Below are 23,430 nucleotides of genomic sequence, written 5' to 3' on the forward strand. Positions count from 1 at the left end.
TTAAAGGAAAGTAGGCTGAGAGACAAATGAAGCAGGTCACAGAAAACATCTTGAGGAACAACAGCATTTATGAGGTGTAAGAGCAATGTCCATGGAAGAGGCAGAGAAACAGTATCGTGTAAGCAACAGTGATATCAAGCTGGAACTTACCAGTATCATTGGACCAGTTGTTTTCATCTCTTCTGAGTGCTCTGTTCTTATTGGTGTTCATATTAATATGATTTTCAATTTTTTGTCCTTTTTTTTTTTTTTTTTACTTTTTAAGTTTATTTAAATCCAAGTTAGTTGGGGCACCTGGGTGGCTCAGTCGGTTAAGCGTCCGACTTCGGCTCAGGTCATGATCTCGCGGTTTGTGAGTTCAAGCTCCGCATCGGGCTCTGTGATGACAGCTCAGAGCCTGGAGCCTGCCTCAGATTCTTTGTCTCCCCCTCTCTCTACCCCTCCCCCACTCTACTCTGTCTCTCTCTCTCTCTCTCAAAAATAAATGAACATTAAAAATAAATAAACATTAAAAAAATAAAAAATATATTCTTTTAAAAAAAATTCTAACATTTATTCATTTTTGAGAGACAGAGAGAACAGAGTGTGAGCCGGGAAGGGGCAGAGAGAGAGGGTGACAGAATCCAAAGCAGGCTCCAGGCTCTGAGCTGTCAGCACAGGCAGGGTGCTCGAACTCACTGTGAGATCATGACCTGAGCTGAAGTCGGACACTCAACTAACTGAGCCACCCAGGCGCCCTCCAAAAAATAAAAAAATGTTAAAAATAATAAATCCCAGTTAGTTGACATATAGTGTGATAATGATTTTGAGAGTAGAATTTAGTGATTCAGGGGCACCTGGGTGGCTCAGTGGGTTAAGTGTCTGCCTCTTGGTTTCAGCTCAGGTCATGAGCTCACAGTTCATGGATTCAAGCTCCACATCAGGCTCTGCGCTCGCAGTGTGGAGCCTGCCTGGGACTCTCTCTCTCCCATATCTCTCTGCCCGTATGCTGCTTGCACCCTCTTTCCCTCAAAATAAATAAACTTAAAAAAATTTTTTTAAAAGGGTAGAATTTAGTGACGCATCACTTATATATGACACCCAGTGCTCATCCCAACAAGTGCCCTCCTTAATGCCCATCATCCATTTAGCCCATCCCCTCACCCAACACGCCTCCAGCAACCCTCAGTTTGAGAGAGAGAACATGTGCCGCACTCAAGCAAGCAAGGGAGGGGCAGAAGGAGAGGGAGACAATCTTAGGCAGGCTCCACGGGCAGTGCTGAGCCCAAGCCAGAGCTTGATCTGACCACTCTGAGATCATGACCTGAGCCAAAATCAAGAGTTGGTCAGTTATCATATTGAGCTCCCCAGGTGCCCCTGATTTTCAAGTATTTTTAAGCTTAAAGAAGGTAAAGGGCTAGGAATGAGGATCTAGTCATTAGGCTCCCCAGAAGTGGGCAAACTTCCACATGTTATAGTGCCTTGTAGCAAACTGGAAGAGAACAACTTCTAAGAAAAAAATAGTATATGCATGAAATCATTCTACCATCCACAGTCTGGTTTAAGGAACACTCCCTTTGGGCCATGACCCCTTTACTACTCTTAGCAACATGTTTGTCCCCTAGAAATAAACCATTGAGCTGTCTACATCGCCTACTAGATTGGAAGCTACCGATTAATATTATGTCTCATAGATATGGCTTGTGAATATCTAATGCATGGACATTTTAATTAAATATTAACTGGTATTACATACTAGCTTTACTATGTGCTATTTTCTATGATTTCTTATTCAACTAAACTGTTTACATCGACATGCTATAGCAAATATAATTATTATTTTTGGTGAAAATGGAATTTTATTTATAATATGTAGAGCTATTTCCTGGTTGAAGAATAAAGAAAATACCAAGTATCAAAATATGGCATGTTTGGATGACTGCTATTTTCTAGACTTTTTTCCAACCTGAAACCTGCTTTATTTTTTTTAAAAAGTCTTCTATATCTAAAGATTTTCATTCAGGTATCCCATAGTGGAGTTGTTAGTTTCTTACATACCTGTTTTAACTTCAGATACAGTTCACAGTTTTCTGAGTTTGCCCTAACAAGTTTTACTTATAGAGTGACTTCTAGCTGGCTCAGGACTGTCAGACTACTGAAATGAACACACCCATATGAATCTCTGAAAGTGAGCTATAGTGTCACCAAAGTCAAAAGGAGTGTCTCAAAGCCACCCAGAGCAACGGTCAAGGACGTCCATCTATCTTTGATGTTTTATAGCCCCAACGTTTTAAATGTTCTGTGCCAAATGCAAAGCTCATTTTGTTCTGAAATTTAGGAATGTTTCGATTCAACTTGATCTGATAACTGAGTAATACGCTGACAATCATCAGGGAAGTACAAAAGAGAGCTAAGGATATTGGTATTTGGTAAGCTCGACATACTGATAGTATTTAGAATTGAGGTGAATTATGAATCCGGATAATCACGTTCTGAAAAGGCAACTGATGAATGAAAGACTGTCCAGAAGAGAAATGACTTATTTTAATTAGAAACAACCAATATGAAATTTGGGATGTTTAATGTTAAACAATTAAGATAAAGATAATGCATGATAGTAGTCATCAAATATTTAAAGAGTTTCCATGTCAAAAAGGGGAAAGAGTGAGGAAAGAAACAGATCTGAGAACTAAGTTTCATTCACTTATATTGTAATTATTTTTCATTCTTATGGTCAAATAATAAAAAATATCTGGCAATATTTTACGTGTGAGATAAACAGAGATCAGCAAAACAATATGGCTTTCTAAAAATAATTCAGTATAATAACATTCTCATTCCCCAAGTCCAACAACTGGCTCCCAGTAGGAAATTAATAATTCCAAGGTTTTATTTTCTCCCCAACAGAAAATCAATACAGTACCCACCATCAAAATACCATTCCTCTATGGTCAAGCCAAGTGCACTTTTCTTTTTTTCAACAGAGTAAAATGACCAAAGGCAGGATTAGTTGAATGTACAATTATTTAGAGTAAGAGCATAGTACTCAGTTATGTGCCTTTTTTAAGCAGTCAAGATGCTCCACCATCCATGCATCAAAAATGTTCGAAGTTAACATTTCATTGCTCTTGTTGTTGATTTTGTTTTTGCTACTGTCCTCACAACAACAACAACAAAAATAAAAATGTGAGTTTGTAACCTCCCAATTAGTTCCAGAATATTTGGCGTTACTGACTTCTTATTGGAAATGAATAGACTTCCGTCTTCGGTGTCCCCGAAGCAGAGCATTTAGAGATGTTTTTGAAAAGACTTGAATGTTTTCATGTCCTGTTGTTTTCTGTGGAATGTAGTGCCTTCAACTTTACTCTGTAATGTTTTTGACAGACAATAAAGATTATGATGCCTATTTATCATACACCAAAGTGGATCCTGACCAGTGGAATCAAGAGACTGGAGAAGAAGAACGCTTTGCTCTTGAAATCCTACCTGACATGCTTGAAAAGCATTACGGATATAAGTTGTTTATACCAGACAGAGATTTAATCCCAACTGGAAGTAAGTTAATGTTTTCAGTTGAGAGTGTGCATATTCTTGGTCTGTCTGTGTATCATCATTTTTTAGGCAGAATTTTAACTTTTGGTTCTCTACATCAAAAACTGTGTGTATCAGTGTCTCAAGAAAGAAATGTCATTATGTATTCATATGAAACTTAATTTTTGACACCCCTGAGGAGGCACTTTCATTGTTCTGTAAAGCATCTCATTTTATGAGCCTTGACATTTAAAGACACAAATGGGAGATTTGTAACTAGGAAAAATATTTCCAACATTGAGAAAAGCAAAGCCCGCACTCTATTCAGCGTGGTCATTGGCCATTGTCATCTTCTCAAGGTATTACCCACCGAGCAACAATTCTCATTTAATGTGTGAGAGAGAAGCTACTGGGGCCTTTGGGGCCAGGTGTTTGATGCACTCATTCCGATAAACTCTTCTCTCTTTTATAGCCTACATTGAAGACGTGGCGAGGTGTGTAGATCAAAGCAAGAGGCTGATTATTGTCATGACCCCAAACTACGTAGTCAGAAGGGGCTGGAGCATCTTTGAGCTGGAGACCAGACTTCGAAACATGCTGGTAACTGGAGAAATCAAAGTGATACTCATCGAATGCAGTGAACTACGAGGGATTATGAACTACCAGGAGGTGGAAGCCCTCAAGCACACCATCAAGCTCCTGACGGTTATTAAATGGCACGGACCAAAATGCAACAAGTTGAACTCTAAGTTCTGGAAACGTTTACAATACGAAATGCCTTTTAAGAGGATAGAACCCATTACACACGAGCAGGCTTTAGATGTTAGCGAGCAGGGGCCTTTTGGGGAGCTGCAGACTGTCTCGGCCATTTCCATGGCCGCGGCCACCTCCACAGCTCTAGCCACTGCCCATCCAGATCTCCGTTCCACCTTTCACAACACGTACCATTCACAAATGCGTCAGAAACACTACTACCGAAGCTACGAGTATGACGTACCTCCTACCGGCACCCTGCCTCTTACCTCCATAGGAAATCAGCATACCTATTGTAACATCCCTATGACACTCATCAACGGGCAGCGGCCACAGACAAAATCGAGCAGGGAGCAGAATCCAGATGAGGCCCACACAAACAGTGCCATCCTGCCGCTGTTGCCAAGGGAGACCAGTATATCCAGTGTGATTTGGTGACAGAAAAGCAAGGGACACCCCGTCCCTGGGAGCTTGAGTGGAGTCTGCAGTCCAGTGCCTGGAACTAAATCCTCGACTGCTGCTGTTAAAAACACGCATTACAATCTCTAGAACACGAGGAAAAACAGGGTCTTGTACATATGTTTTTGGCAATTTCTTTGTAGCATCAGTGTCTTCCTGTTTTACCATGTCTCTTATCATTACATTTTTTGACTTTGTTTTATATGTCATTGGAATTTGTAAATTTACATTTTTTTAAAGAAGAGACTTATGTATAGATAGAAAACCCTTTTTTGCTTCATTAGTTTAGTTTTAGAATGGGTTTTATTTTCTTTCCTTTTCTTTTGCTTTTAACATTTCCTTGGGGTGCTTGGACAAATCTATCCGATGGGACAAGGAGCACCGGATCCTCTCTTGGGTTCTGCCTGGGATCAGCAGGGCCGTGTGGGCCTCCGGAGAGCCGTGCAACGAATGCGGGCCTTGCCATTTGGGGAAAAAAAAAAAAAAAAAGATAAGAAGAACACTCGTTCACAGGAGGGCCCCGCCGATCAGAGCCCTGAATCTCTTCCTTGTCCCACCTCATTCCCCACCTCTACCCTTCTAATGGCGGCATGATGTGTAAACTCTGAGGAGGGGTGGGGGTGGGTCTAACTGTCTTAACGTTTAATTCACTGCTCGTCAGAATACACTCCAGACCCAGAAGTGTGCTAGTCACTTGACAGTGACCACCACAGAGCGCTCAGAAGAGAAGATCAAGGGCATGAAAATGGGGGAGAGAGTGTTGTTTCTGTTTTTAAATGAGTTGATGTACCCTTATATAAATATATATATATATATAAAACACACACACAACAAAAGAAACAAAAAACAAAAAAACACACAAAAAAACAAAAAAAAAAAACAAAAAAAAAAATCAAGCCCTATATTTGATCACTTCCTGGAAAGGCATGAATGTGTTTGTGGCTGTTTTTGTTTAATATTCTACTTCCTCTTTTCCCTCTATAATTTTTCTGCAAATGAGATTATGTGCAAATGCCAGGCAAGTTAACTCAAAAGGGTGAATCAACACCAGTCGAAATGAAATTTACATTGAAGGCTTCCAAACCAAAGGGAAGGACAGGATGTGTCATCAAATATGTTTTGTCACCTTGTATGATACAAAATGTTATTTTCTAAAGAGTCAGAACAGATCTGTGAAACTTATTATGGGGTCCCCTTGTATTTAAATGTTAATTCACTGTATTTAATTTTTAATGCTACATTCAGAATCAAGTGTTCGGTTTCAGTTTGTGAACATAAGCAACGCTTATTACTATCGAAGTGTTTATAGAAGAACTCAGGAGGTCAAGCATATGAGTACCAACAGAAATCGATATTTTCAAAATAAACATTATTTACGCAAAATAGTTTTTAAATTAGATGAGAAAGTGTTTAAAATAATTTTACTGTATAAATAATTAGTTTTATTTTAACTGTGTAATTCTATCTTTCAGAAACAGAAAGCTGATGCTCCCAAGAAATTCATCCCTTACCGTTTAGCTTTATGTTTGAAACCAATGGCATAAGCAGCTAATACAATATTCATGGTGAAGATAATGCAAAATCAATCATCAAGGAACTTGCAGAGGGTGGAATTGTTAAAGGGAAATATTACCTACGTAGCTTTTAGTTAACAACAACAACAAAAAAAAATCGATGTGCCGAAAACACGAATATAGAACTACGTTACTTTAGTGACTCCTTGTAGAAACCTCCATTCCAGTCATCGTCTGTGGGCTCGTGTAGTGACTATCGTATGTTCGGTTTATTCCTACCACCATATAACGAGAAAACAATTCTACAGTGTGGGTCGCAATACTAAAGGTGTGAGTTGGCCACAAAAAAAAAAAAAAAAAAAGGAAAAGGAAAAGAAAAAGTGTAAACTTCGAAAGAGTTCATTTGGGAGGGTAAGATCGAATTGCAAATGTATGAGATGAGCCTAAGAATTCTGCAACAAGGCAAAGGTCTCAGTATTCGTGTGACAAGGTAAAGGAGCCTTGGGATGTGCAGTGCTTTTTATTTGCTTTAAAATGTTTATTTCCCTGACAAGTCACCCAGGGTCCTTCTCTCCAATCTGTTCTTCATTCCCATGCTCCCCTTGGACCTGTGTCACTTTTTCACAAAGCAGAACGGAAGCTGCAAGGACACATATACTTTGTCAGCTTTGCACATTGGGTTATTTTCAGAATCCAAGAAGGCCATTGTTTCCTTTGTACTATGGACACCTGTCAGGGACTGGTGCCAGTGAACCTCACTGGCCTGGATTCCACACTCCCCCAGTGCTCAGAAAACTGCAAACATGGCAATGGCCTGGTTGATTTCTTTGTTTTTTAATTTTTCTTAAGTGCACGATGGAAGTGTATAGAGGAAGTAATCAGACCACAGTCATATTTTAGGCATCCATAGGTGTTAATTTAGCTGCATCGGGAGTACATTTTTTGTTCTATTTTTAGTGTAGATTTAAGCACTTTGAATAGCATGATTCAGGGATTGATGGGTAATATTTGATATTCTCACAACTTAAGAAACTTTTTTTTTCCTCTAATGCTTTGTCATATTTTTTAAAAAGAAAACAAATGGAGAAGAAGCTATCTATGGCTTTAGTAACATTCCTCCCAAGTATTCCTCTATCAGCTCCGTGTGAGAACAACTGAAGGATGCTGTCATGTGTTCACGTGCTCTATGTTTAATAAAAGTTATGTTAGAACTCACAATAAAAAGAGAACAAATGTATTTTCCCTAGTGCTTAGGTTTCATCCTTCTCTTTTTTCGGTGGGGACCGTGGGGAATGAGAACATCCTAGTTGTAAAAATACAGTTGAAGGTGTGAATATGTTAGCCAGGCTGAGGGAGAGAATGGGCTTCTGGACTTGGACACATGTGATGTTTGCTATTGCCTGTTTTTCATCATTCAGTGCTCGGGCTCCGAGTGACACGTTATGGATTCAAAGTCCATCTGGTTCTTTAACGTAAACTCTACTTGCTGCCTATGAGCGTCCTACCCTGTATACTGGTGCTCAAATCTTCGAGTATTTAATTTGTAATTCATTCCTTAGATTTCCTATGAGCAGAGCAGAAATTTGTATCTCATGCAGCCAGCTGATTTAAGTTTAGATCAATTCTGTGAAATAAGTCTAAGACATGATGAGTTAAGAGTCCTGAAGCTACTATATCTCTGTAGCTGAACACCTGATTGTTCCAAGAGTCAACCATTTTTGGTTTATTACTTTCTTCATAATCTATATATTTGAACCCTATCGATCTAATCTTACATATCGGACACGCTTCTTCCTTATTTCATTATTATTTAGCAGTTTATAACGAGAGCAAATATTAACTCAGAGCCAATCCCTAAACTCTAAGTGAGTTTTGTTTATCCTAGAATAGTCATTAACTTTGACAGATACCATTTATGTACATTAAGATCACCATCTCTAGGAAAACATGAATTCATATGTTTGTAAATTATGCTCTGATTCTGGAATGATACCATAGTTCTCCTTTTTCCAAGAAGTATTTTTTTTGTATCTTGTGCTTCATTTCTTCTTTTTTTTCTATTTACTTGAAGTTTGTCCTTAGTCTCAGAAGAAAGCTTAGTGAGATCCAAAGGAGACCATCGGTGTTGCACAGGTGAAATGACTGAATGGAATAAGAGAATACGCAGGCACGGAAGAGGAAAACCCCTTACTGTCTCTGATCTGAATGTGCTCGGCCATCATTCCCATCCTTGTCGTAGTTGGTTCAGAAAGGTGAAATATTATTAAATGGGTTAGAAATCCCACCTACGGGCACGTATTCCCTATCACTGAACAACACTTTTAACAGTATATCCAGCATTACAAAGAGGTGATGAAGCGACTGACTTCCCTAACAGGAGGAGCATGTCCATGGAAGCAGAGCTGTCTCTCGCTTTATCCTGAGCACTTCCCACTTTATTATTCTGAGCAAAGAAAGTCGTTGATAGCCAAATTTTGATTATCCTTGTCAACACACCTTAAACTTAGGTTCACGGACACTGAGTCCATAAAAAGGATTAAAGGAAATAATGAAGGCCTTGAAATTCCAGACAAAATGGTGACTGTGTGCCAAACTGGGTTTTCCTGGATGTGTGTCTCAAAGACATCCGGCTTCTGAAAAGCTATTGATGTTTGGATTTAGGGCATAGTCTCAGAAATTGTCATTGGCATAAAGCAGCTACCTTGCCAGCTTTGCTATGCCTACTCTTCCTCACCTTCATTCATGAGAGTTCAGGGAATGATTCCCAGTCTCTTAACAAACGGAGGCAGTTCCTCTCCCAACATGACCAGACTTTGTGGGAGACTTGGTCTATCGGTGAGAAAAAAGTGGGTAGGACGGCAAGTAATTTGTGCCCGGAGAAATGAGAATTGACTCGATTACTCTGATCGTTTACTCATTTCCTAAGTTACTCAAAAGATAGTTTTGGAGGAATGTGAAACGTGACTTGGCATGATGCCTTATTTCATGAAACTCCTTTATGATTTGAGTTGACTCATGTTTCCCACAACAAAACAAAGAAGAAATAGTCCGGTACAGGAGTAAAAGAAACAATCATTTGACGTGTTTTTCCAAAGAGACTTCATTTCCTTGTGCCAGGATTTAGAATTGGTTATACACTTGATTTTCAGCAATTGTGCTTTTGCCAGTTTCAGGATTTAAGATATGACTTTGGAGCAATATGATGAATGTTAAGAAATCAACTGAAGTGAGGTGGTGATTTAGTTTCGCTTTTTACTCAGGACTGGCAGTGAGGTGAAAGTTTGTGCTATTTTAATAATGACGATACTGTCACAAGGAGCTGTACGACCTGAGTTTGAGTAAAGAGAAGGAGGAGGAGGATGACGATGATGATGAGTTAATCTCAGTCCTAATCTTGTGTGTCTTTTCATCATCAGACTTCAGTCATGCATTAGAAAATGCCTCAAGAAGGGACTCAGTTCTCATCTTCCATCGACTATCATTTCTTTCTTCCAGTCTCACAATAGAAAACATCTCTCTATTACAGACAAGTAAGATATATAAAAAGAACATTCTCCTCCTGCCCTTTAGTAAATGTCCCTCTGAGTAGTCTCTGAGTCCACTGACAAACTCCTCTTTCTGAACTGTTCATTGTATTTAGTAAAGTAAGGCATTGTTGTTTTCCTACCATTCACTGCATTCATTGATGCATCCCCCCGGGGCCACAAGCCTGAAAAGTATTCTCTTTCTTAACAAAGGCAATCACTCTAAATCATTACACTGTGTTCCCTCCACTACTAAATGAATAGAAACCGAAGAACTGCACATGAACTTGAGACTATTATGTGTAATATTGATGTTGTGTAAATTTCAATCTTCATAGTCCAGATAACCTTAAGTTTCAAAGGGCATGCTGGTCATTAAAAAAAAAAAAAAAAGATTTAATGTAAAATGACATATTACATAGTGCATGAACATGTGGCAAAGTAATTTGGATCTATCCTTACTAGTCAATGAGAGACTAAATTTGGGGAGATCAGCTGTGAGTGTTTTAGGTTAATTCTCACCTGGGATGAAGACATCTTTATGTTAGGATACATGGACCGTTGTCCAAATTCCTTGCAGCATATGCTCCTGGTAACTAGAATTTTTAGTGTGTTCTTTCCGCCAAAGTAGTGGAGATATGTTCATATAACCTGCTATTGAATTGTAAAAACTTTTACATTTTCAGAGTTTGAGGGAACCCAAGTAGGAAAGTGAATTTAGTCATTTTCCTCTGCTGGTGTTCAAGTCAAATTTTAAACTCAGACACTCTCAGATATGTTCAACAGTCAGTAAAAAGTGCATTTTACATAGTGTTTCCCTTTAGTTTTGCCTACCCTCTTTGATTTTGTACAATCTAGAATGTATGTAACTCACGCGTAGGTGATGGAGGCGCTCTTTTTTTTTTTCTTAGAATACTTACAACTATATATTTGGTTTTGCTTTGACTAGCAATAGGAAAATAGACAAATACACGTGTAAAAATGAGAAATTTTAAACTTGAATTATAATTTGTGTTTTATAGTCGTTTCATAAGTCTGTTGCTCTCTATGAGTATGCTCTCTATATATCCTGTAAAAATAAATTTATATGTTACATAGAAATTCAAGAAATTAAATTATTTATTAAGCTACAAATGTTTCTTCTGGTTTCTACCTGATTATAGCTGAAAATAAATTAAATAATGTGTTGTTGGAACATATGTAAGTACCTTCGTTAATTTGATAACTCTTGTTAAACTTTTCTTTCCCTCTCTGTTTATGTCTCTATAAGCTTATAATTCTTAGACTTAATTCCTATGATTGTGAAGAAAGGACTTAAGACATGGCCAAGTGGCTGAACAAAAAGAAAACCTTGTTAAAAAATCAAGTTCACGTACAATCCCTCTTCTGTTCTTCACTCCGGGATTATGGAGAGGTTTGAATCACAAACTTGATCACTTAAAAGTCATTAGCACATTAATGATTGTTTCAAGGTTAAATTCTACATTTTTCCCTCATCTATTTCATAACGTCCTTGGAGAAACAGAAATGCTGTTTCTCCTCCTTACTTCTTGCTCCCCAGGTATTTTATTCCTTGCTTTTTAAGGTACTACTCACATAACAACCTTAAAATAAAGTCCCCTCAGGTAATATTTTAAAGTGACCAAGATCTTTAATCACCTTATTTTTCTACTCTGTCTGCACCTGCTTCTAGTGCACAGTCATTCCTAAAGAGAAATGTTTTTTGGCCTTACGTTTCATTTTATGTTAAAGATAAGTAAACTTATTATTTATTTCTTTGGGGGGAGGGGGATGGTGGTGAATCTTTACATCACAAGCGTAATAAGTGAACAACCATAAACCTCTTAGAATCAATGGGCTGTTTAGGCAGAATTCCTATCTTAGGACAGCATTTTAAGAAACACTTATCAAAGATGACTCCAAAATAAATCATTATGAAAATGGAAAGGAATATTTGTCAAACCCCGTAAGGTTATTTCAGGTTGGATTTCAGAGTAATTAATATATTTAAAATTTCATAAAGTCATTTCTACCTCAGTAGGGTTTTTCAAATGTGAAAAAAAAATAACTTCTACTGAAAAAGTAAAGTGTTATATGGATTATGACTCAGTGTATAATTCCCCTATTGTATTTCAAATTGTGAACACTAGGACCTGACCCATTATTAAAAATATCGGGAGAGAAAACCCTGTAGTTGAAGAATATCTGGGACTATTTGTGCACCTTACATATACACATTTAAATTCTCAGGAAGTTTCAATTACACTCATACTATTGACAGGTGGTTAAAAGACTGACACCCATGGACCATCTTATTTCTAGAAGATTTCTAATTGATATCAAATCTATGTTTATGGGAAAAACAGAAACAGAGACTGGAGTAAATATTCAGAGAATTAAAATGGTCATCACCCGATCACTTACGTGGGATTTTTAGCATTTATCTATGGCCTGTAAGAGTAATTCAGACAAATTCCTTGATCAATCACTGTTTCGTGCCCAGTGATACTGATGTGTGTGGGGAGGGCAGGGTGAAATCCTGGAGAATAGAGAACATCTAAATCTGACCAGTATTTTAGTCAATGTCTGCTTAAATTAGGAATTTTTATCTCAGTGAACTGTCAATTGGTTTTAAATGGTACACAGAGGGAGGTTATTATTGAAATAGTTATGTATTTGATTGAATATATGCTAGGATTAAAAAAACTACATAATACATCAAAGTTGACTTTAGGGGTACTGTTCTAGTTTTGTTTATATGGCAGAATGATATATAATTGCATGATTCAAATAAAAAAAAAAACAGGTAACCGTCTAGGAAAGATGATAAATGGCAAAAGTCATCAAGATGCTTCATGAATGACTGGATTCAGGAAAAACTGCTAAGATAGTCAAATTTGAACTTCTGGAGAAAAAAAAACTAATAAAAGGTGAAAGCTTCCCCCAAACAGTAGAAGAAAATGCCAAAAACCTATAAAAATGACTGGTTTAAATTAAGCAAGGAGCTATCTTAGTACTCTAATTGTCCTTGGCAATGAAGAGCTGTTGACACAATTATGAACTTGAAAACTGACATCTGAAAGAAAATCCTTTTTTAAAGGGCCTCAGCACACTTTTCCGAAGTAAAAGGTGAAATGGATTGCTAAACATTATAAGGTATGAATAGAGATTACGATTTTGGTACACTGGATACTGCGACATAAAGGCTCGGTGAAGGGTGAAATCGTTTGTCCAGAGGGTCCTTCCAAAGGGCCTGTTGTCATACTTCTCAGACCTGGGTGCAATTACAATCACCTGGGAAGATTTAAAGAGTCCCAGAGATTCAAATTAAACCAGTCTGGGTTTTGTCCCCATTGTTAGTTGCTAGGGTTTTTTTGGTTTTCTTATCTTTTGTCTTGCTTTTTAATGAAGTCTCTAGGTAATTCTATAAAAACAGCAGAGTTGAAAACTATAGGAGCCGAACGGGTGGGTCACAAATTTTAGGCTTTGGAAGAATTGCCTGGAAGCCTTGTTAAAAATGGAAATTCCACTTTAACTCTGATAGTACTGGAGTGAGGCCCGGAATCTATTTATTTAACAAGCTTCCCAGGTGATTGTAATGTGAAGGCCTACAGACAGCTCTTTGAGAAACAAAGGTGTAGGATTTGTTGTTTCTGTCATTACAGTTGCTGTCACTCTTTGGAATACAAGATTAAAGTTTGCGGTGGATAAATGTTACCATAAACTGGGTCTTCCTTTTTTAACAATCTCTCCCAATTTGTCCACCAGCACTCACAATGAAGATGTCCTGAGAAAAAAAAAAAAATGAACTACATATAGACAATTATACTTCATCTGAGAATATCTCAAAAAGAAGGGGGGAAAAAAGAACTAGTAAAAAAATGGAGTCCAACTTTTTCATGAAATCCATGACTTCAAAAAATGCCCCAGCATAGAAGAAAAATAAATGAATTGATAGTTAAGCGTTAACTAAGAACACATTCTTCTTAGAGAACATATGTCTGTTGTCGCTTGTGTTTCTGTTAAGGAAGAAAAAAAGCAAAATTAGGGCTACCAAAGATATTGATTGTGAAAATAAAGGCATCGACATCAAATTTGTTAAATTAGTTGGACTTAATGAACAATTAGTTTCCCTCATGTTAACAATGAGTTCACAGAAAGATGAATTCTAATGAAGACTTTTCCGACCATCCTTTAGCGTAAGAATCACTCGCAGCATTTGTTACAAGCATAGGTTACTGGCTCACCCTCCAAAACAATTGAACGCTGGGAAATTTTTACAATCATGTTATTTGGTGACCCCTATTCTGGTGAATGATGTAAAGTCTAAGACTATATCCATGCAGTGCCCATAAATTTAGTTAGGTCTTTGTGAGATGGTAAGTTAAATGCCCCATCTTGCATTATTTCAGCAACATGACAACTGACACAACGATAAACTTCAGTTGGTCCTTAATTTCACACCTTAATCACTTATACTGGCAATATTTTTTCAGCCACGTATATTTATCTCACTGGACTAATACTGACCGTTATGTCCTTTGTTACACCAGGAATGATGACCAGTGATGAAGTTTGTCGCTTCTGTTTCTTAAGACGAAGGTCCTATTTGATGTCTGATTCTCATGCACGTCTCAAGGACATGGCTCCTATTAGGAGAAAATATTCTCATACATTAATTGTGGAGTAGCCATGTCATAGAGTTTCTGGAGAATTCTTTTAACCTTTTCCACCCATATCCTAGTGACTTCCACAGCCACTATAGGACTGACCTCTTACAGTTTATGGTTTTATAAAACCAGAAGATCCAAAAAATAATATTCAGTAGTAGTAGAACCCTACTGAGTGCAATACAGCCTTTTTAAATTTCTACACTAAGCCGAAAGAGACAATATACCAAGTGAGTTTGATTTATTTTCAGAACACAATCTGGACAACAGCTCAAAACAGTCAACTTTGGCAACACGAAGCATTTAGTGAGCTAAATTAACATACATGTGTGCCTGCATGTATAATGTCTGTGCACTCTAATTAAAAACACACACTTGTAATACATTTAAGTAAACTTAATCAGTACATGCTCTACATTAAATAAACAGTGATATGAGTTCCCAAGATAATGCCCTCCATCAAGAAATTACTCAGTGACCATTTTTGCACAGGCTAAAAATAAATACCCAGGTTTCTGTTCAACTAACTTTTCTTTAAGGACATGCATTTTATCTTCAAGGAGAGAGTCAGCTCATTCTTGCTTTTCGCAGAAAAATTCTGTGATTGTTTCCATTTTCTAGTTTTCCATTACATGGTAGCCCTGAATTATTTATTTATAAAAAATGGAAGGTATTGCGCTCAGCAACTATCATAAGAAAAGCCGGTGAAAGCGTCAAAGTTATTACCATGGATTTCCTATCTTTTAGTCGATTTTATTTTTCCTGGGCTGTGAAATAACTTATTTTTTCAGATTCCATTTAAATTACATCCTTAGCAAATAACATGTCCTCAGCAAAGCCTAACTTTAGAAATACAGTTACCGCTAACGTTTTCTTTTTTAGTTTTCTTTTACTTTACAGAATCCATGCCGGCCCTGAAGTGAGATAGAAACACAATAGAACTAAGTACATTTACAACTGACAAACTTATGAGTGCTGCACCTTACGTACTCTACACCACGGTGTGAACTTGTATTCGCAGTCATCTTCAGAATGGGCAGCTGAATAACTTGCTGGGTATTTTCATGAGAAAACTGGACATGGGATAAGATGTTACAGGCGAGGGTAGCAGAGGTTCCTGCTGGTGGAGCACTAGAGAAGTATACGTTGATGTTGATATCTCTAAAGATTTTAACTATGGCTTGTAGGTAGGGTCCCATAACCAACTGTAGCAAGCGTAACATACTTAGCATTTTGTATTTTCATTTTAAGAGGGAAGGAGATCACTCACTCAATATGAATGCTGCATATGTTAGCAATAGAGATAGTGATTTTGTAATTTTGATTGCACTTGCCTTAAATTTTTTCCAAAAAGAAATTATATATAAACAAATACCGATGAGGATGGTTAAAGAACATTGTTTAAAAATAGGCAAGTTCTGCACTGATTACACTTTTTTACATAATTTCATGCATAATGGCAAAGTATATTTGCCAGATCCATGTAATGAGTATACGAGCACATGATAACAGCCGTTTGTACAAGCACAAAGTGTTCTATGTTTAGATTAAAAATTAACAATGCTAACTTTTGGTGTGACTGCTTTCAATTTCAAAAAGTTGGATGTTTAAAGATAAATTTATTACTTGCACAAGAATATTTTTGTATAATACTGGGAAAGGTTTCAAAATGGACTTGCTTTATGGAGTGCAATTTTCAGAGAAAATAAACAGGGTATGTGTCCAGTTTGTAAATGTTTTCTTTCCAGATTACTCTTTCACTGGTTAAATGCAAGGATATGATGACTTGAATATTTTGTGTGTGTGAATAATACCGACAACAATAACAAAAATAAAGTAATGTGAATAAGTTGCGTATGCAAACTTCTTTTAATCAATGCCGGTAGATCCTGAAAACAGTAGTGAACGTCCATTTCTGTGAGTATCATGCTACAAATATTTATAATTGTGTTTTGCTGTTCGATGTATGAACATAGATCCCTTATAAGAAAAATATTAAAAATGTTGTTTTTAGGAGAACTTTTATTCTTCATGCTTCAGTCTGACATATTTATTTTCTAAAATTGAGAGTAAGACAAGTTAATAGCACCCCATACTTATTAAATATTTATGACATTAGAACTAATACATGGCAAAAATTCTTCAATTTGTCAAAAGTTCTATTTGTACCTGCCTATTAACGAAAGCATGTCCTGGGCTAAAAATGTTAGAAGATTGATGAGAAAGAACATATTTACAAAAACGGTGTGCTGGTTAATATTTAAATATATGATAATATATATCTCCTTATAACGTACCTGTATTTAGTTAGATACCCTGCTTTGAAATCAAGAAATAGGATTTTGAGTTGGTTTGGGGACCAAGGAGTATCTATAAGGCTAAAAATGTCTCTTAAAGATTAAAACAAGAGGCTACATCATTTAAGACGATAATAGACCCTGATAGGATGTGTGAATTTTCATATATGCTTTTCTAAGTATTATCCAATAAGTGGTTTTAAGGAGGTTCTATAAACTCCTTCTAAGGAAGACAAAAATGCAGCAACTGAAAATGAGCCATCTTTACTGGTAACAAGACCACCAAAGAAAGAACCACATTTGTTTTTTGGACATAAGGTATCATACCTGTAAGCACCATGGGGTACAGAAAAACTGTTGGACTGATACAGAATTTTGTTTAAGTTTCTTCCAAGAGGCCAAAGAATCAAAAGGAAAATCTAATTTCTGGTTTATCACAGATGTTCCTATACCCATGGTAAGTATAGCTACTTCTTAATGATGCACAGTTATTCTGTATTTTGAGGATCTGTGTGATAGCTTGTAGTTATTACTCCGTTAAGGTCACACCCAGGGGAAATGCTCCAATCAAGAGTGGGTGGATGCGATCGCTCAAAAAAGTATCACGGACATGTATTTGGAAAAGGAAAGGAGCATTTAGATCAATAAAAATGACAACGAAGAAATTGATCTGTACTTGCCCCTTATGTCTCACTGCTCCCTCTGTTGCTGCTTACAACATCACTGAATCAAATACATTCACACATGTGAATTTTTGTCTTCAGATTCACTTAAGAATTTGGCTACATTGACAACATAGAATCCTCCTCTTTGTTCTATTTAATCTCTATCAAAAAAAAAAAAAAGGAAGAAAAAAATTAACCTTGACTCCTCTACCTCTACCACTGGGTCTTCAGTGTTTTTGTTTTTGTTTTTGTTTTTTTTCTTTCCCTAATGTTCCGAGCAGCCCTGTTCCAACGCTGGTAGGTTGTCACATAGACACAGTTCTAGGCCTGCATTGTGGTTATGGAATGGAACTTCACCGTGATAGCATCAACATATTCAGGGAGGCAGCTCAGGGAAGGACTATGGGGATTGCACTTGGGTGGGCCTCCACGGTTAAGAGTCCGAAAGTACGCCCTTGAGTTGTCTAAGCCTAGCTCTCTTAACATACCGAGGAATGGCCATTCTCTCTTATATAGACTCAGGCTAATCAGGCATTCAAGACACTGTCTTCAAAGCAAATGACAATTGTTAATAGTGGACAAGAAGACCAGAACGGTTTTGTCACGTTGTAGAAAAGCCAAATCATAATTAGAAGTTTGTTTGCAAAATGTAGCACCCTAAAGAAGAAGTTAGTAGAAAGAACATCATGCCAAGCGTCACGATGCGTCTATCTGCACCACTGAGACAGAGCTGTTATTCAAAGCCTCTGTTCCGGGTGGTTTTTTTCTTTACACAAAACTAGAAAGACAGAGACAAATTCTGATTACTGTTTCCTTTTTTCAGACTCCCAGATGACCCTCACTCTCCCATTAAATAGTATAGCTTTGAATATGGCGGTATAGCTGTGACTTGTTCTTGCTGCCTGGAATATGGGTGTTAACTTCTCAGCCTTCCATTTGTAAATATCTGCGTTGGGCAGCTTATCTTCTTAAGCTCTGCCTACTTTCAGCCTCAGAAGGTAACCTTAATTTTCACTTTTGGGCAACATTTTATTTTTTGTTAAATAAGTCCCTCACACCTTTAACACCTATTGATTTGAGCTAACGATGTTTTGTGATTAAACATTATAGCCCTCATTTACTTCTTAAAATGTGTAGGGGAAAAAGCACCAGAGAAATGTTCCTAAAGCTTGTTTTGAGATTCTGGCAGAGGAGAGCAGCTGTTACTGCACAGCCCATCTCTGTCCGTCTTTTCTAGATCCTCTTTAAGATTGTCCTTGACGGAGTTGTTTATCTGCTAACTTGACAGCAGGGAAGCCCTGGAAGGACAACAGGATAGGGTGAGGAGCAAATAAGTAATTTACTTTATGGAGAGAAAACTTGAGCATGTTACATGAGCTCTTTTACTCCTAAATTCCACATCTGGAAAAAAAAAAAAACAAAGGAAACAATAATACCTTCCCCGAATGTAAGTTGTAAGAGTTCCTTCCTTCCTTCCTTCCTTCATTCTTTTATCGATGCCAGGCATTGTTCAGGTGGCTGGGGACAGACCAGAGAATCAGACAGACAATATTCGTGACCCATGGGTTTCAATCTCTGGTAAGAAGCGATACAAAAGGCAAGTCCCTGATTGAGGAAATTTCAGACAGTGATACATGCAATGACGATGTAAACTAGAGCAATGTGATAGGAAGTATCTAGCTGGGGAGGTTAATTTACATAGAGTGGCTATGGAAGGCGACTTGCAAGAGAGGAAATTATAGCTGAACCTCGAAACAAGAGAAGGGGACAACCAGGAAAAGGTCTGGCCTTAACTGCTGTTCACTCCAAAGGACAGGCTAGTACAAAGACCTTGAGGGAAGAATGAGCTTGGTGTGTTCGCATTAAGAAAAAGCAAAGACCCATGGCTGGGTCATTGTGGATACAGGTTAGAAGTAATAAATAGAAGCCAGAGTACACAGTAGGTGATAAAGGGTAGCTAGTGCTATTAAAAGCAGGCTGAGGGTTAGACTTAAAAATTCTGTTTGTCTTAATAAATGAAAATATTTGTAACTACTTTTCATTCTCTTTTTGCGTCGTCAAAAACACGTTTGAGTTGGACTTTATCTCTGATGTCCAAGAAAGACTTCAAGAGGTTGCATTTAAGAGCATTTATCCTCAAAGCTCTAAGCATTGCACCAAGTCAGTCACAAGAAAAACCAAACCCAACCCAAAACACATAGATTCAGCTATGATAAGCTGTATCAGAGCAGTGGGCTAATTAGTGCTGTACGATTCTTGGGGGGAGGGCAGAAGAAGGCCAAAGGTGACTGTACAATGCCTACAAACTAGGGCAAAAACCAAAGCAATGGTCTCTTACGTCTCACCTCTCCATGACGTGCAAGAAAAGAGTTGAGAAGGAGAGACACGGGCAAAGAGGCCTGGGAGAGGTGCACTGATTTAGTTTGCTAGTGCTGTGTAACAAACCACCCCAAACACCAGTGATTTAAAGCAATAACCCTTTTATTACCTCTCATATGAATCGACTGGGCTCAGCTGGGCAGCTCTTTTGCCGGTCTCATTTAGGACGTCTCATGCACTTGTGGTCATATTATAGATGGGAATAGAGTCATAGAGAGGGTGAGCAGAAGGCTAGCATGGTTGAACCTCTCTCTCTCCTTATGTAGTTCAGGGTCTCTGCGCTCTATTTGGCTCCTCCACAAGGTCTTTCCGTATGGACTCTCCACCGAGGTACTAGACTTCTTATGTGGCACCTCAGGTTTCCCAAAAGTACAAAAGTGAAGGCAGCCAGGAATTAAGGGTCAGCCTGACTTCCACCACATTCTGTTGGCTAAAGTGAGTCAAGTCAGATACATTGTGATTGATTGTGGCAGAGGACCACACAAAGGCATGAATTCCAGAAGGCCTGATTTTGGGAGGCCATCTTTGGAGAAGGACTACCAGAGAATCAATGAGAAAGATAGACTGTGCGTGGTTGAAGCCTCTGCTTAGAGTCCAGCCTATGGTTCACCTCATGAAACCACCACATGGTTGGCCTTTGAACGATAGGAAGTCCACAGCTGCCTTCAGTATCTAACCAAGACTGTCTAATCTTGAATGCTCATTACTACCACCCAATTTAAACGAAACGAAACATAGAAGCAGAAAATCCTCTCTTCTTTCTGCCCCTTCCTGTGAGGGTTCTTTCTTACCTTAGTCAAAACTCACTTGGCTTAGAGGAGCAAAGGAACAGCTAGGGGATTAGGTCACCAGGTGATTAGGTCACCAAACCTCCATCAGCAAAGTCCTCAGGGATCACTTCCTAGATAAAGATTCCGGAGCACATAGAATTCAGTTGTTTCCTACATGAAGTCCCCAGAACTGGGAACTGTAGACATAGTTCTCTAGCCAAGAGGCCATACCAACACTTTGAACGAGAATGGAAAAGTTGAAGCACTGTTAAATTCTCATTAGCATTTCTTTGATCAAATGTATATTTTCCTTCTTTTCACAACTTTTTTTTTCAAATGCAAATATATGCTTAAACATTAGCCACTGAGCAGCTACTGGGAGAGCATGCACAGAATGTTTAAATATGCAAATTAGCACCTCAGAGAAGAAAAGATGAACCTTCTCTACTTGGCTCTTTTGTACACAGCAGCAAGCAGCAGAAAGTACAATTAAACAGAGACTCTCTGAACTCCTCCATCAAGAAGGATGTATTATCAACTGAACTACAAGCACCTGGCTGCCAGAAGTCTTAACAAAATGCCACGTGTACCCCAGAGAGATTCCAAATGGAATACAATTGCAGTTAAATTGAGACACCATTAAGGAAAGTTGCCCAAACCTGTGTTCATACAGGTCAAATACAAAGTTTTGTTTGAAATTGGGCTCAGTCATTTCATTCTGGGGGTGATTTTCAAAGTAAATATGGATTATGATTATAAAAGAATGAAGGTAGAGGTTTGTGGAAATAATCAACTCATGGTATTTTATCAGAAGAAATTTCCCCATTCAAGAAAGAGTGAAATTCACTTAAATTTTGAAATGCCTTTTTTTTTAGAAATGAACAAATGCAAATTAATCTATAGATATTAATTAAGTAATGCACCAAGTGTTAGGTCATGAGATTAGGAAATGGATATGCTATTAACTGTGGGATTCTCTCTCTCCCCCTCTCTCTGCCCCTCCCATGCTCTGTCCCCCCCAAAATAAATAAACTTAAAAAAATATCTAGTGGCCTAACTCACTATAATTTTATTTTATTTTATTTTATTATTATTTTGTTTTGATTTGAGAGAGAGAGTACGAGCAGGGGAGAGGGGCAGAGGGAGAGAATCTTAAGCAGGCTCCGGACTCAGCACGGAGCCCAATGCAGGGCTCGATCTCACAGCGGGGGGATTGTGACCTGAGCTGAAATCAAGAGTTAGACGCTCAACTGAGTGAGCCACCCAGGCGCCCTGTAGAATGTTACTGCTGTGTTCCTGGTCAGCCAGGACATAATCCTAGGTGTTGGGGGATTTCTCCATTTTGTAGCTCTACCAATCCCCTAGGTCTTAGGCTATGAGTATGCAGGAAGCCGCCCCCACCTCATTAAATACAAATCCCTTGGGTGCAGTAAGGCTGGCTTTATCAGTTATTAACACCTTGATTTAAACAAATCTATCAGATTGTTTTATGAGACTGTTTGCTAAAAGAAGGTGATGAAACTGAATGCTAACTATATTGATTGGAGGAATGGATATACCAAGTCTGTGCATGGGAGGATATATTAGCTATTGATTACAGCATAAAAATTACCCCAAGACTTAGAGGCTTCAAATAATACTCCATTATTTCTCAGTTTCTGTGGTATTTTGGAAGAGCTTAGTGGGGTCCATTGTTTCAAGGTCTATCACAAAATTATAATGAAGGTGTTTGCTTAGTCTGGGTTCTCCATTGAAGGCCCATTTGAGGAAGGATCTGCTTCCTAGCTCAATCACATGGTTGTTGGCAGGATTCAATTCGTTACGAATGGTTCTGAGTGCCTCAGTTCCTCACTGGCTACTGAACAGAGATTCCCCTCAGTTTCTTGCCGTGTGGGCCTTTCCCATGTGGCAGCTGGCTTCATCAAAGTGAGGTTGCTTGGATGGCAAGAGAGAGACAGAAATTGCCAGAAAGCAGGAAGTCACACCCCTCCATAACCTAATCATGGACGTGATATTCCATCATGTTTGCTCTGTTTTATTCATCAGAAGCAGGTTCTTATGTCCAGAACCAAAAAGGAGGAGATTACACAGGGAGTGTAAACACCAGGAAATGGGTGTTAATGGGGCTCAGTGAGAGTCATCTTGGAAAGATGCATAGCACAAGGTAGTTGACTGCAGAGTAGGGAGAATGGAAGTTCTGATAGCAAACTTTGCTAAAATCACATACCTTGTCTTTCCTGGAATTTGGCTCAAATGATCTCTCAAATATCGTGACTCTCGCACCATAATCCTGAATTCATTAGAACACAAGCCGAATGAAATCTGGAGCTTCTAGGATTCTCAGTTTCCTCGTCAACAAAATAAGGACGAGAGTGCCTACTTGAATGGCTTGTCAATGAAAATTAACAAAAGAGTTTTAGAACTGGGATTATGGGTAATTTTTTTCTCTGCAAGTTTGTTGATGCCTTAACATATTTCAAGAACCATATGTGCAGTTAAAAAAATGTTAGGAACATGTAAAAACACCATTTAGGATATATTAGATATCAAGTAAATATTAGAATATCTTAGATCTATACTTGAACTACTAAGTAGAAAGTATATTTGAGTTACAGATTAGATGCGGCCTTAATTCTCCTTTATTTAGGAGTGAATCATGGCAAAATAATCACTTTACTGTGATTGACTCCTAAATAAAGGAAAAAAGAGGACAGAACAAATTCATTCCTCAATGCTGTATAAAGATTGGGAATCTGCTTCATCAATGTTCAGTATATTAGAAGCTGATAATTATATTTACATGGATGAGATCTGCCCTATCATGTACCTGATTCTTGCTAACAGTTAAGAGGAGAAATTCGAATACTCTAAATGCAGGTAATTTATCAT

The 23,430-nt window shown here is 38.0% G+C and overlaps 1 protein-coding gene across 1 annotated transcript in view; it reads left to right on the forward strand.

The window, feature by feature from the left end:
* Positions 1 to 16,494, forward strand: part of IL1RAPL1 (interleukin 1 receptor accessory protein like 1) — a 1,339,829-nt gene extending 1,323,335 nt beyond the window's left edge. The window contains exons 10-11 of the mRNA XM_053202213.1: positions 3,364 to 3,534; positions 3,983 to 16,494. Coding sequence (XP_053058188.1) covers positions 3,364 to 3,534; positions 3,983 to 4,701 — 890 coding nt within the window. The 3' untranslated portion in view covers positions 4,702 to 16,494. The remainder of the gene's footprint in view (positions 1 to 3,363; positions 3,535 to 3,982) is intronic.
* The last annotated feature ends 6,936 nt before the right edge of the window (positions 16,495 to 23,430 follow it).

The sequence above is a fragment of the Acinonyx jubatus genome, chromosome X (genome assembly GCF_027475565.1).
Source record: "Acinonyx jubatus isolate Ajub_Pintada_27869175 chromosome X, VMU_Ajub_asm_v1.0, whole genome shotgun sequence".
Taxonomy (NCBI): Eukaryota; Metazoa; Chordata; class Mammalia; order Carnivora; family Felidae; genus Acinonyx; species Acinonyx jubatus.